The sequence below is a fragment of the Podarcis gaigeae genome, assembly GCF_964106915.1.
Source record: "Podarcis gaigeae genome assembly, chromosome: 3".
Classification (NCBI taxonomy): Eukaryota; Metazoa; Chordata; class Lepidosauria; order Squamata; family Lacertidae; genus Podarcis; species Podarcis gaigeae.
In genome coordinates this window covers 69,415,475-69,429,881 of record NC_139680.1, presented here as the reverse complement: position 1 = coordinate 69,429,881, position 14,407 = coordinate 69,415,475, and the positions used below count along the sequence as shown (strand labels likewise).

Here is a 14,407-nt window from a genome sequence, read left to right as displayed (position 1 = left end):
TTTGAAAATTTTGCAGCACAGCAGGAGCATTGCTGATCTTATCTGTGACAATGTTAAGTATTAAATGTATGTTTTGTGCTTTGGTTGGGAAGAACTTGCCAGCTAAGCATTTCCACCCAGACTTTACATTCACCAAATTTTGTTTTGCTTACCGTGAAAGATCATATTGCTTCATGGTTTGAGGATCTGTGACAACACATTCTGTGGGTATTTCTGGGCAGGCATATTGGGTATACCACCTGAAGTTGTAAGTGAAGTTGTCTTCTGCCTAGATTACCATAATTACCATACACAAAACAAAGAAGTTAAAACTGCAAAAGGTGAGTGACAATAGAGCTCTTTTTTAAGCTGAAGCTGCCATTTTTAATTTCAAAGTGGTATGATTCTGCTGTCACACATGGAAGCTTAAATTTTACTGTCAGAAAGTCCACTCAAATCTATGTTGATATATCCAAATGTACAACACCAGCTGGCAACATTCTCTAACCCACACTTTTCATACCTGCCCCTGTGTATAGAGCTCCTTCTCACTACAGGGATGCAAACCCTCTGCACAAGACCACTAAAATGACTGCTTTAATGGAAAACTTTTAATGCAGAGCTGTGCAAGTACCCTTAAGGCTAAAATCTATTATGGAAGTCTCCAAGAACTATCTGTAGATATTAAGCAAGCCTCTTGCTGCTACTAATCATCCCATAAAGGAAGATCTAAAAAAGCAGTGTGTGACATACCTCTGAAATGGCATTCCCTCTCCCCTTAGGAGGGTTTAACTTCTCATTATGTTAAACTACTGGGGACTTAACTAAGGATGTGATGCACAAGAATTATCCATAACTGGCACTCACTTGATATTCAGGTGAACCTGCACCTGCACCACGATCACACAGGAAGGTAATATGGGTAGACCGTTGCATGTGCTTCTCGTTGTTGTACGGTGTGCCATTTCGATAGTTCAACTGAATCATTCCATCATAATAGGAGAGCTCAGAACTGGGCAACCCCAGACTCCATGTGTCCTTGCCACTAAAAATATACATTAACAGAACTTCATATAGGTTTCCTTTAGGGATGCAAGTATCCAAGTACCAATTAGTTTGCACTGCAAAAGCTAATATAATGCCCTCAAGGATACATGCAGTGTCTGACAGTTCAACCTTACGGCTCATCTTTTGCCCACTGTATGAAGGCAGGAATGCCTGCTGCTATTTGCACCAGTGCTCCCTACTCAAAGCCAATTTATTGTTTGCATACAGGACCATTGCCTACATTCTTCATGATGGTACCGGAGACTCCAATTGGCTATGCAACAGCAGCTCATGGGACTGGGTTCTTGGAACCATTTCCCACCTAACATAAAAGCCACCAGCAAAAATCAACAACAGGCTAAATCCGTTCTGGTTGACACAGGTACAACTTAAGGCATGGTTTCTTATTTACAACCGATAGGGATGCTATCGTCTATACAAATAGTACCTAGATGATGTGCATACCATTGAGATTATACGTTTGAAGGGAAGTGCTAACTTATGCACATTCTAAGGTAAACTATTATCTATAGCTATAAAGTCATACTTCGGGATGAATACGGGTTAAGCATTTTCGGGTTGCGCTCCGCAGAGACCCGGAAGTAACGGAGCACGTTACTTCCAGGTTTCGCTGCGCGCACATGCGCAGACCGTCAAAATGACTTCATGCGCATGCGCATAAGCGCCAGAACGTTACCCGCACATGCGCAGACACGGGTTACGTTCACTTCGGGATGCGAACAGGGCTCCAAAACGGATCCCGCTCGCATTCTGAGGTACCACTGTACTCCAGTTGATCAAACTTAAAATAGGATAACCCGGGTTCCAGAATGTGAATCAAGTAAATCTGAGTGCCCAATAAAGCTTTTATACTTGCATTCCTTGAACAGAAGCATCCCCATCCAAAGCTTCAAGGCACAAGAATTTTGAAACACAGGTTAGCTAAAAAGCAGTTTTGACAGCTCAGGAGTGGGCTAAACCAATTAAGAAGTCAAACTTCCCATTGGCACAAGCCCTCAAAGAAGTCATTTGGACCCCAGATGACTTCCATATTTTCCTTTCCTCTCAACAGTTTTCCTCTTATGTGACTCTGTTTAAGGCCACATCAAGCTAGCAGAATCTTAGCAGTCAGAAGGCTCCTAAGAACATTTTTTCAAAAGTAAGTTCCATTGAATTTAATGGGACTAACTCAATAGTGGCGAGGGATTGCAGCAACGCAGTGCAATCTTGGGCATAAGTACTCAGAAATTACTCTCACTGTGTTCAACAAAGTGTGCAGCTTAATTACTACTACTACTATTAATTATTATTATTAATTACCGGTCCTTCACCCTAAGGTTCCAGGGCAGGTTCCAGTAATTTAGTCACTATTGCATGGGTTCCTCAGTAAAGGTAAAGGATCCCTGGATGGTTAAGTCCAGTCAAAGGCGACTATGGGGTGTGGCACTCATCTTGCTTTCAGGCCAAGGGAGCTGGCATTTGTCCACAGCTTTCCGGGTCCTGTGGCCAGCATGACTAAACTGCTTCTGGCGCAACGGAACACCAGAGTACATGGAAACATTGTTTATCTTCAAGCCATAGCGGTACCTATTTATCTACTTGCACTGGTGTGCTTTTGAACTGCTAGGTTGGCAGGAGCTGGGACAGAGCAAGGGAAGCTCACCCCGTTGCGGGGATTCAGACTGCTGACCTTCTGATCAGCAAGCCCAAGAGGCTCAGTGGTTTAGACCACAGCGCCAACTGTGTTCCTCAGTACACGCACAGAGCAGGAGAAGGCATAAACAACACTTACTTTTTCTTCACTTGACATGCCGCAGACGGTGACACACACAACTGGTTTGACACGCTGCCACAAATACTGATGTAGAAAGTATATTCACTTGTGTTTGCTGTGTAAGTGTGATGCATCAAAGGTGATAAGTCAAAAGAGAACCCTAAACAGAAATGAATGAAAATCATTTGTTCAGCACAAAAGTTTTAAAGACTCAGAGGTAAGATGGGCAAACATGATTTAATAGATTCCATGTGCTATCTTAAAACAGTTGCCCATAAATGATTCTAACACTCAAGTTTCACAAAGTATACACACACCCTACCCCCACTACACTTGTGGCAGTATGCATGCTTAAGGACACAAAACACCAGGTTTTCAATTTTCATTGCACTAGTGTAGTTGGATTTAAGAAAATACCAATGTAATGTTGCATTTTCAAGATTCTGTCACTGGATATGCACCAGCAACATGTCATATACCTTCTCTTCTAGGAAACAAAATGTACTGTTTTTTAAAGGATAAATTATGTTTAATACATAAGATACAACAGCATTTGATTGTTTAACTTAAACTACCGTATTTTTCACTCTATAACACGCACCCGACCATAACACGCACATAGTTTTTAGAGGAGGAAAATCCGTAGGCATGCCACCCGTAGGCATTCCCTCCATAACACGCACAGACATTTCCCCTTACTTTTTAGGAGGAAAAAAGTGAGTGTTATGGTGCAAAAAATACGGTATATGCTACATTTGACTTAACTCTTCCAAGGCAGCTTACAATAAAAACACAGAAACAGAACAAAAATACTCATGAATAGGATTCTGGGAGACCAGCAATAGAGGCAGCCCATCGCAAAACATAAATCTAGGCCAGCAACGAAAACAAAGTTTTTTGTATGGAAAAAAAAACACACCAAAACTTCTGGCGAAAGTAGAGAAAAGTCAGTATTAAAGTCTTTCCAGAAGGCCTCTGGCAGAGCACGACAGGCAATGAATTCCGAAGCTGTAGGATTCATATTTGTTTTGTTTTTTTAAGAGATGGAAACAGCTCTATTCCTGCTACGTTGAGACAAGTGATGCTAGATGAAAAGAGGGAGTTGAACTAGAAGCTGGAAATTGTGACACAGACCGAAATCCCATGCCCCAGTTGCTGCCTTACCATTTACTCACCTGCTTGAGAGTCAGAGACTCTGCACTGGTCACCTTTTGTTTGAGACAGGACACAGGCAGCAGCAGTGTGCCATTCGAACTCATACAGGCACCCGTCATACCCAGAACTAATCAAAACAGGAGCACTTTCCAGGTCACCTGGGAAGATACATATAGTTATTAAACTGAACCACCAAATACACACTTCATTTTTCAAGAGACCAGTACTTGATCAGATACACAGATTAGTTACTGAAGCAAGCCAAGTGCATTACCTCAGAGGAGTCATTTTTGCATGTCCTTACACCCCCTCCCCAATTTAAAAAAGGTGCAGGTAGCATGGGAGATCTGCATGTATAGCAGGCACAGGGAGCCTCAGGCCAGAAGGCTAAATGTACCCCTCCAGGTCCTCCTCCTGCCCCTTGAGACTCTTCCCCCTAACCACTCCCCAGCCCAACATCCCTTTAGTGTTTTTGCCCTGCTGGAATGTGTGCCTGAACAGGAAGCGAGAGTGTAGTGAGTGTGTGTGTAGAAACTAGCCTACCATACAAAGGTAAATTTTACATTTATTGTTTTGACCACTTTTGCCTCTGGCCCCATTCACCACTGGCACGCTGCCTCCAAATGTTGCTCAACAAGAAATGTGACCCTCAGGCTGAAAAATGTAGCCTGTCCCTGACTTAGGGACTTTACCACCACTGCCTTCATGAGGGTTTGCAGCTTGAGACTGAATCACCAGACCTTGGCTTTAATAAAAGCCAGAGTACTCACCTGGCTTGCATATGAGAAGTATCTTTGTTTCAATTGTCTTTTTTGGTCGACACTCATCGCCACCCGAATAGTAAAGCTGGATATTCTCTCCAACTTTTGTGGGAGCAGACATAAATGTCCCTAGGTTTTTTGTGCTATTGTCTTCACCTAAAAAGAGCCACAAACCAAACAAGAAATACAGATACTTGTTTTAGTGAGCAATCCAATGTATGTCCTTTTAAGGAATTACTATTTTATAAATAGCACATACACCATTGTATTCAACTGTTGAATGTGATTCTTTTAACGTGGGGAGCTCATACAAGGAGGTTACTCACCAACTGAGCAAACAGATGCCTCTTCTGAACAGTTCACTGCCCCTCCTTTCTGAAGTACTTGGTGACAGACGTTTATGAAAAAACGTTTCTTTTCTGTTTCCACAGGGTTACCATCTACAGCTTCCCAATTCTGCTCTAACTCTAAAATGAAGAAATTGCATTTTAGATTAACATTCCTCTAAAAGCCATATTATTTGTAGTGTTAAAATTACAGATCGTTCCCCATCCCCTGTCCAACAAATGAATGGCCATGTAGAAACTCAACTGCAGGTCAAGCCACATATTACTTCTAATATATTAGAGTTAGAGACCACATTGGGTTTTTAATTTATTTACTTTGTAGCTAGCACAGCCTCCTGCATTTTAATCAGGTGCCTGAAGCATGCAGGGAGGAAGGGTTCCCAGAATGCAATCCAAATTAAAATCTCTCTCTCCACACACACACACACACACACACACACACACACACACACAAAGTGATTAGCCTTAAGGGAAAGTTGCCATTGGCACCAATGCAGGCCTTTTTTCCTAAAGGCCAGCTCCTGCATTCTAATTTTCATCAGAACTTTGACTGGGAAGGAAAGTGTTAAGCCCCCCCACTCCCCCCCACACGCTACAGTCCTGTTGAAAATTTCTCCTTTCTCCATGCTTGCAATGGGGCAGGTTTTTTTTTTGGGGGGGGGGGTTAAGCCTGGGGTACTTGCAAGCCACAAACTAAAAAACCTAGTATCTAGTTTAGGCCCCATTACACTTACGTTCTGAACAATTATGGGTTAGTCTTTGTTAGTCTTTTCTTGCAGTTAGTTCTTTGAACATAGTAGATTAAAGAGATTTATATTATGTATGACTTATACTCATGTTAAAACCCACCAAGAAGATTTAGTTTTTGCAGTAACTTGCTAATGCTAGGTGCAAGCAGAACAACTGGAAAAGGAGTCCAGGCAAGTGACAGTGAAAATCTGACAGACCTTTTGACCTGGTATCAGGAATGCTGACTGATGGTGTACAACATATATTCTGTTTGTGGAAGACTTTCCCTAGGGAAGCACACCAGGCAACTTGACAGTTTCTGGGGGCCAAGCTAAGTCATTTTTATTTTCTCTGTCTTTTGGTGGTTAATTTAGCCTCTAGTATGATGGCTCATCTTTTAGTGGGGTGGGGTAGGACTTGTCCTCCTCATTGCATTGCTGGATGAGCATTTTAGGAATTTTGAATAGTAACCCATTTTATATTTGGCTTTAAATTGATTTTATCTCTTTGTATAAAGCAACTAACGAATGCTATAAACGCCACAACACCACCAATGGAAATAATACAATTTACAGAGCTACTGAAACTGGGCTTTATATAAAATGCTACAAAAATTATACACAGGGTATTGTAAAACCATTAAAGCGCAAGTAAAAATCATGTGCTTATAACTGAGGGGATGAAAGTCACCCAGGGAAAAAAGGTCCGAGAAGCAATAGTGTCCCTTGTAAGCTGGTTAGGGGGTTTGCAGTGCTTCTGAGCCCATTTGGGTGCCTGCAAAGACAGGCGATATCACTGGCCAAGAGTGTGTTTAAGTGGAGTTGTAGTGAAAAATTCCAGAGAGAAGCCTAGGAACTGATATAACCCCAGACTTTTACTACTGTAATGCACACTGATTCTTGAAGTTTAGTAAAAAATTGCAACAATCCCAAAATATGATTAGTTTACCTCATGGCAGGACAAATCTGCCAAGGAGCATATTATGTAAGTGCTCTAGCTCCAGGATCTCTGCTAGTTGCCCGATAGCTTAAGAATTCCAACACAATCACTGCGTTCCAGCAGCCAGAACATACAAAGCCATTTTCTGCTGATATACCACAATTCTAAACTCCAACTCTAAACTCCTTTTGATTTGGAAAGTCACCAGCCTCCAATCTGTGACTGAACAGGCTAACATCCTACAGTATTAACCTGCCAGTGGTATAGACTTCCGTTCACACAGAGGGACTTCCCCTCCCTCTCCCCAGCAATGCATGTCCCCCAAATCTGTTCTGGGAAGTTGGGGGGTGTTGCTAAGCAAACTGGGGTGGGCTGGTTCAGGAATGGAGGAGAAAAAAGAGAATTCTCACCACCCACAGTCACCACCTGGAAGGAGTATAAGCCATTTAAGATAGCCCTTAAAACAGCCCTATAATTACTGTTTTCAGCTTTAAAACATTATTGGACATCTGAGATAAGGCAAAATGAACAAAAGTTTTAAAATGTAGCGCATATCTTAATGATATATATATATTTTTAAGTGCCATACCAGAATGACGAATCAATCGTGTCAAGTCATAGCGTTTCCGTTTGTCTGTAACCATACAAGGAAGATCTTCTTTTGCTACACATGCGTATTTGGTCTCCCAGGTGAAGAAGTATGAGCAGTCTGTTTCTCCTGTAAACACTGGGCTTCCTTTGCCATCATTGTCTTTGAGACGTTCATTAAAAAATAGGAAAATTAGGATAAGGAAAATATAAATTACACAAATTAAAGCATATATATCCCACCTTCCATTAAAATATTCTCAGAGTGCCTTATAACTTATGATTAAAACAACAGCACTGGCAGTTTACCCGGAGCAGCTGAAAACCAGTCGAGAAACTATTAAAAACCCAGGGATACCCAATTTAGTGCTGGATTAGTTGATGTGGGGAGATGCGTCGCTAACCTGTTGGCTAACTGCCTCACCACAAAGAGTGAGGGCACACAGAGGTGGAACTCTAATCCTGGGCAGGTTAATGTGGGAGCATGTACCGTATTTTTCGCTCTATAAGACGCACCAGACCACAAGACGCACCTAGTTTTTGGAAGAGGAAAACAAGAAAAAAAATATTCTGAATCTCAGAAGCTCGAACAGCAAGAGGGATCGCTGCGCAGTGAAAGCAGCAATCCCTCTTGCTGTTCTGGCTTCTGTGATAGCTGCGCAGCCTGCATTCGCTCCATATGACACACACACATTTCCCCTTACTTTTTAGGAAGGAAAAAGTGAGTCTTACAGAGCAAAAAATACGGTAATTCTAGCTTGAAAAGTTTTACTTCTCAAGCTAAGGGTGTACATTAAAGTACTGGGTACAGAACCATCTACAGAATTTTAAGATTCTCTGAAGAATTAAGGGTTGTGCATTATAATATCTGATAGGTAAGAATGCAAGAATGGTGTTAGATAATTCAAAGAGCCTCTCTTGGCACTATGTTTCTGAATACCAAATGCTGGGAAATCATGCGTGGAGAGAGCATATTGTACTCTGGTCCTACTTGCAAGCTTCCCATAGGTTAGCCACTGAGAATAGTACACCTAAGAACCTCACAAGCAGAGTAAAAAAGCAAAATTTCTGCTGCTTTGCTCCCTCTGCATGTTACCTCTGAACATGAACGTTCTATTGCTCTCATAACAAATACCCAGTTATATACCAATCCTCCATTAATTAGAAATCCTCTTCCCTACCAACATTTCTTAAATGCTTGTATAACTTTTAGACTCCAGAACAAAAGGAGCTGTTAGTATCAAGCGGTAGAGGGCTGTGGTGGGGCAGCTGCAAGTATTTTTGGAGGACACAGAATATTGCTCAAAGCGATCCATAGATAACCAGCATGTTCATTACCTGCCGTTTGATTGCATTCAAAGTTTATGACAGTCATTCGCTCAAATCCAGAGCTGCAAGGATCTCCTCCTGGGTATGTCAGAATGAGGTCTCCATCAGCATACCTGATTTCAAAAGCCAAAAGGGTGAATGTTCAAATATAGCTCGTCTAATTTAAAGAAGAAAAAGAGCTCACCAGTGGCCCACACTCAATGGAAACCAGAAAAAGGTTCATGGGTATCACAACTCAAAAGAGGCAAACAGATTTCTAATTTGGAATGTTATCCATTTTAGCTCTACGTCTGTCTAAAAGATCTTTGTCTTGTTAAGGTCTTCTCTTCCAAAACTAAAAGCAGAAACTAGACCTGAGTCCAACAGGATTGTCCTCTACAACACACTTTGAGTTAGTTGGTTAGAGCGTAGTGGCGATAACACCAAGGTTGCGGGTTCAACCCCTGTACAGGTGCATATTCCTGTATGGCAGAGGGCTGAACTTGATGATCCACAGGGTCTCTTCCAACTCTATGAATCTAGAATTGCCAGGAACCAACAGTGCATGCAGGAACTTTAGTTCCTAACAAATACTAACCCTCAAAGACTGTTTTCTAATTAAGCACTCACCTGAGAGTTTGGTGGGTAAACCTTCCTGCCACTTTCTGCTGAGGAACAGCTGCATGTTTGACCTGGCACGCCGAAGCATTGGCATCACTGCAGTAACCTCCAGCTGCTTTGCCACATACATTCAGATAATAGGAATACTCTTCTCTGTCTTTAGCAACGTAAGGTGTGACATACGCTAAAGAAAGGAGGGTCGTGATGATTGAAGCACATGTTTGGTAAAAGTATTTAGGTGACTGTACAGACAGAAACACACATTTACAGTTTACAGCCCTGTTAGCGAGCTACTTGTGTTGTCATATCATGCCCCACAAACTCACAGCTGCACGCTATTCAGCTCTTTCCATTGGCTGCTTCAGAAACCCATGCGGAAACGCCAAAAAGCTTTCAACCACAATGTGACACAAACCACACATTTGGTTTATGCAAGTTAAGGATTGCAACTACAGATGCCAACACAATCTACAGCTCTCTTCTTCCTCACCGTCAGATTTAGACAGAGGCTCTGCCAACAGCTCACTAATCATGGTTTCAACATCTGGTGAGCAGTATCCAATTCTGAGGTTTTGCAATCTTAACGCGGGCATGTTGGTACAGTCCACACAAGACTGCATCACCTCTGGGTGGAGGGGGAAGAAACAGTCTCCAGACACCATGAGCTAAGAAGCTGGGTACTGTATTAGGGACTTACAACCTAGTTTTCTCCTCAACAGTTTAGCTCCGGGGTCCCCAACATGGCGTGTGTGGGCACCACAACACTCTCAGAAACCTACTCTTGGTGCCCACCAAGGCCCTGACTCTTCAAATTTATTTTTAACCACTTTTATTCTTATTTGTTTTTGTTGTGGAAGTTGTAAATTTTGGGGGAGGGTTGATTTTTTTAGGTCTGAGTTTTGCTGCGGGCAACCAGGGGCAGGGGGTAAGTGTGAGCAATTTTCTTCTGTGGAAAAGGGTATTTGTGGGGTGACCAAAATGTTGGCTTGATTTCCAAATGTTTTATTGTTCCCAGAAAATTTGGCAAATTTAACTTTTCCCATGCAGCAAACTATTTATACAAACTACAGCTGTGCCCTGGATTCAGGCACATCGGGCCGATTCAGGGGAATCTGGGCTTGGGACAAGTGAAGTCAGGCTGAAACAGTCCCAGGCCACCCAGCGTAACCAGGGGTGGAGAAGGGGGTGGGAAGGCTGCTGATTCCCCAGCACATTCTCAGTCTTCTGGGATGCAGGTGCTCCTTTGCAAGACTCTTCCCGTCAGGAAAGCAGCTTGCAAAACAGCACCCCATAGGTTGGTGGATACTATTTTCCAAAGGCACTTGCAGAATTCCATCTCTCTCCCCTGGCCTCCTTACAGCCTGTTCCCAAGGATCTATTGCCACAGCAACTCCCTGGGCCTACTACTACCACTACACCTGGGCTGTAGAAAACTGGTGATGCTGGTACTATGGGAGGAGCAAGCAGGGAGCCATGGGAGAAGAGCACATGGTCCCTGGGTTGGGGAGGCTATGCACAGCCCTACAATAAGGAACATTTTCAACACAGACCAATTTAGAAATAGTGCAACCCTATACAGGACTATACCACACATTAGCACCAATACTTCTTCCTCTACCATAGCTACTAACTTGGTTTATACTGATGCCACTGCTTCACTCTTAGAAAAAAAAAGGGGGTGCTTACCTGGAATTTGTTTGAGGGGTGTCAAATTCACATAGATACCATGCTGCTTGCTGGTCAGGACACAGTTGTTACTCTCTAGGTAGTCTCTGTGACAGGCAGACTCTGTAACCCATTCAATCTCATACTGGCAGTTACTTTGAGCAGTGAGTCTGGGACTTGTCACCTAATACAAAAGGGAAAAAAAAGTGTGCCCAGAAAGGGGAAGAGAAACTCCCTTGGGTTGGCTCCAATTTATAGCCCCCTACGAAGTTCAAAAGGCTATTTTGCATACACACAGACTCGCACACACAAGGTGTGGTGTATGGAGTAGATCCACAACAAGACAAGCAACAGAGCTTGTAATTTTATTGTGTGGAGGAAGGAGGAAAGAGAAGGAGAAGCTACTTCGCTGAAATGCACCCCATGCTTCTAGACTTCTACCACTTTGTGTTGGACTAAGACCTGGTTTAGGTCCCCCCTCCGCCATGAAGCAGAGTGACTGTGGGTGATCTTTGGCCTAACCTACCACACAGGGTTGCTGTGGGGATTAAATGAGGGAGAGAAGGCCACCTTGAGCTCCTTGGAGAAAACGGTTGAGAGATAAATGCAATGAACAAATAAATAATATCCCATTTTTAACTAACTTTTGCTTAGAACAAGCCAGAGTTTCCCTAGTTTGTATGTTCACAGACTAACCTATCATTTAGTTCATTTAGGCCACTGTATCCATGTTTTAAATGAAAATATAGAATAACTGAGTTGGAAGCTGGCTCAAAAGTAATTGAACCCAACCTCCTGCCAATGAAGGAAATCCATTGCTACACCGTCCGTGACAGCCAAGCTCTGCTTAATAAACAACTTTAGGCCCAGGATTTTGTCCATCAGTTTCTGTCATCAAGCAACATGATTTGAAACCCCAGGTATCAGTTACCTCTTTTTTCCTCCCCTCTGGGCACACAAAAGTAACAGTCACTGCTGGATCATGGTCACCACAGAAGTCAGGCCTCTCATTTGCATTGCTAATTTTGCTTTCGTATCTCAGGGAAAGCCTGGAAAAACGGGGGGGGGGGGGAGTTTGAGAGAAGAGACCGTGTGAGACATGCAGAAACAGCAAGAGTGGGATTTAATACGGCTACCTTATACAGTGGTACCTCGGGTTACATATGCTTCAGGTTACATATGCTTCAGGTTACAGACTCCGCTAACCAAGATACAGTACCTCAGGTTAAGAACTTTGCTTGAGGATAAGAACAGAAATCGTGCTCTGGCAGCGCGGCGGCAACGGGAGGCCCCATTAGCTAAAGTGGTGCTTCAGGTTAAGAACAGTTTCAGGTTAAGAACAGACCTCTGGAACGAATTAAGTTCTTAACCCGAGGTACCACTGTACTTTTAGCTTATCAGCCACACTGGCTCCCAGTCCATTTCAGACTACAATTCAAGGTACTGGCTACGTATTTTGGAAAGCGGTTTGTTCATCTGTTCTCCCTAGATTTGGGTGTATCTTGAGATATCATCACAAAACTCAGCATGAGGGTTCCCAAGGTGAGGGAAAACATCTTTGTTTATGTTTAGATGCCGGAAGCCATTTTGAATCAACATGTTGGGCCAAAAGGTGACTTTGGTGTGATTTCATTTGATTTTCGGCTTGCCAGGTCCAAACTCACAAATTATACTATCCATTTATAAATCACAATATTTTTCATTTTTTACAAGTTTCTGGCAATGCCGGGCACTCCCCGCTAGTTACCTACAAAGCCCAAAATGTCTTGGGACCAAGATGCATGAAGGACCACCTCCTTATGTGAATCTCCATTTTTCCAGCTCAGCTGTTGCTGTGCAATTGCTTTCTGAGGCAAGGCTGGTGGCAACATTTGGGAGAGCTCTCTGAGGTGGCCCTCCATATGTGTGGAATTTCCTGTCCCAAGAAATTACCTTTCTCTTTTTAATCCACCAGCAGATGAACATATTTCCCTTCATACAAATGATTGATTCAACTGCTGCTAAAGGAACTGAATTGCAAGCGCCATCTTCGTGTGCTTTTTACTGTTTGTTTTAATGGCTGGATCATTGTTGCTTTGTTGGTTGATCTCCTATTTTTATTTTTATTTTCATTTTTAAAATTATATGCAGGTTTGTTTTAACAACTTTTGATTTTTTTTATGAGTAACAGTATTTATTTTTACAAACAAATGTCTACTGTTGTATTTGTAATATGCTTTGAGCAACTCTTTTGTGAAAGTCAAAGCAGGACACAAACTTACTAAGAAGACTAATAAAATGTAAATACTAAAAAGTTTCTAGATCGTGCTTTTATAAGTGGTTAGCTGACTACAATTCTCATAATTCCTGACTGCTGGCCATACTTAAGGGAGTCAAAAAGCACTGTAGGGGACCCGGTTTCCTCAACCTGGTTTAAAATACCATAAGACTGAAGTCATACCTGTTTTTATCAAGCTGCTTGAGCTGTTCTTTAGGATGTCCCAGGTCAAATGCATGACCATCCTTCAACAGGCAAGCTGAACTGCCCTCTGGACAACCCTTGCCTTCAACAGAGGATTTTCCTGTCAATACAATGTTTATATAAGAAATAAGACCATAGGTAAGGTTTCGGAAGGATGTTAGGACAAAGTCTTCCATTTAAATCTTTAGATGTAAACTTTTGACCATGTAGTGAATAAGAATAAATGGGATGAGGAGACTGCTGGGCCAGACTGAAAAATCAAAGCTACAGAAATCAAAGACTATCTTTACATATAATACCCACTAAGCTGGAGGAGTAGGCAATAATTATCTTAACATCTTTATGGTTGCAGAAACATTCTAGAATGGCAAAAGGTACTCTGTTCAAAATACCCAGAGTGAAAAAAATTAAATGCACCCAATATCTGCATGCACAATGCATATCAACAACAGTTCCTGGTTGAATGGCTCTCTAGAAACAATACTTCAGAGAATATGAACAGTCTTTTAGTAACTCTCGAGTTACGTCTTACTGTCCTAAGAGGGGTAAGCTTTACAAACTAGTATTACCCCAGCGATCTGTTAAAAAGTTTGGAATAATCTCAACTCCACATATTATCCTTATTTGGCATCGTTTCCTAAAACTCGCAAGCTTTTACTAGTAACTTAAGATAGGCAAAGCCAGTTCTAATAAGGTGTATTGATCCATCTACTAATGATTGATCTATTATCTGCTAATATCAGAAGCTGAGCAGGGACATAGATGACCTTTTACTTTGTTTTCTTCAGCATTGTGTTAGAGAGGAAATGTCGGGACAGTAACTTGGAAAACTGACCGCATTTGAACTACAGATCCTATAACAATCACGTACAAGAGGAAATCTTGGAATGAGTGTAGTTCAGTAGCAGAACATCTTTTTTTATAACAAAAGGCCCCAGATTCAAATTCCTAGCACCTCCAGGTATGGCTGGAAAAGACTCCTAACCCAAAACCTTGGAGAGCTGCTGCCCAAGTCAGCAATACTGAGCTACGT

General features: G+C 42.2%; 3 protein-coding genes across 3 annotated transcripts in view; 1 reads left to right on the top strand and 2 right to left on the bottom strand.

The window, feature by feature from the left end:
* ACAT2 (acetyl-CoA acetyltransferase 2) overlaps window positions 1–14,407 on the bottom strand; it is an 833,137-nt gene that overhangs the window by 589,872 nt on the left and 228,858 nt on the right. The gene's annotated exons all lie outside the window — the stretch shown is intronic.
* LOC310841491 (proto-oncogene Mas-like) overlaps window positions 1–14,407 on the top strand; it is a 57,133-nt gene that overhangs the window by 15,525 nt on the left and 27,201 nt on the right. The window lies entirely within an intron of this gene.
* Window positions 1–14,407, bottom strand: part of IGF2R (insulin like growth factor 2 receptor) — a 67,357-nt gene that overhangs the window by 39,411 nt on the left and 13,539 nt on the right. The window contains exons 6-17 of the mRNA XM_083731946.1: window positions 13,354–13,474; window positions 11,845–11,962; window positions 10,935–11,097; window positions 9,258–9,432; window positions 8,658–8,761; window positions 7,321–7,482; window positions 5,043–5,183; window positions 4,726–4,872; window positions 3,976–4,113; window positions 2,819–2,960; window positions 847–1,024; window positions 153–268 (exon numbers count right to left, since the gene is read on the bottom strand). Of these exons, the coding sequence (XP_083588072.1) occupies window positions 153–268; window positions 847–1,024; window positions 2,819–2,960; window positions 3,976–4,113; window positions 4,726–4,872; window positions 5,043–5,183; window positions 7,321–7,482; window positions 8,658–8,761; window positions 9,258–9,432; window positions 10,935–11,097; window positions 11,845–11,962; window positions 13,354–13,474 (1,705 nt within the window). The remainder of the gene's footprint in view (window positions 1–152; window positions 269–846; window positions 1,025–2,818; window positions 2,961–3,975; window positions 4,114–4,725; window positions 4,873–5,042; window positions 5,184–7,320; window positions 7,483–8,657; window positions 8,762–9,257; window positions 9,433–10,934; window positions 11,098–11,844; window positions 11,963–13,353; window positions 13,475–14,407) is intronic.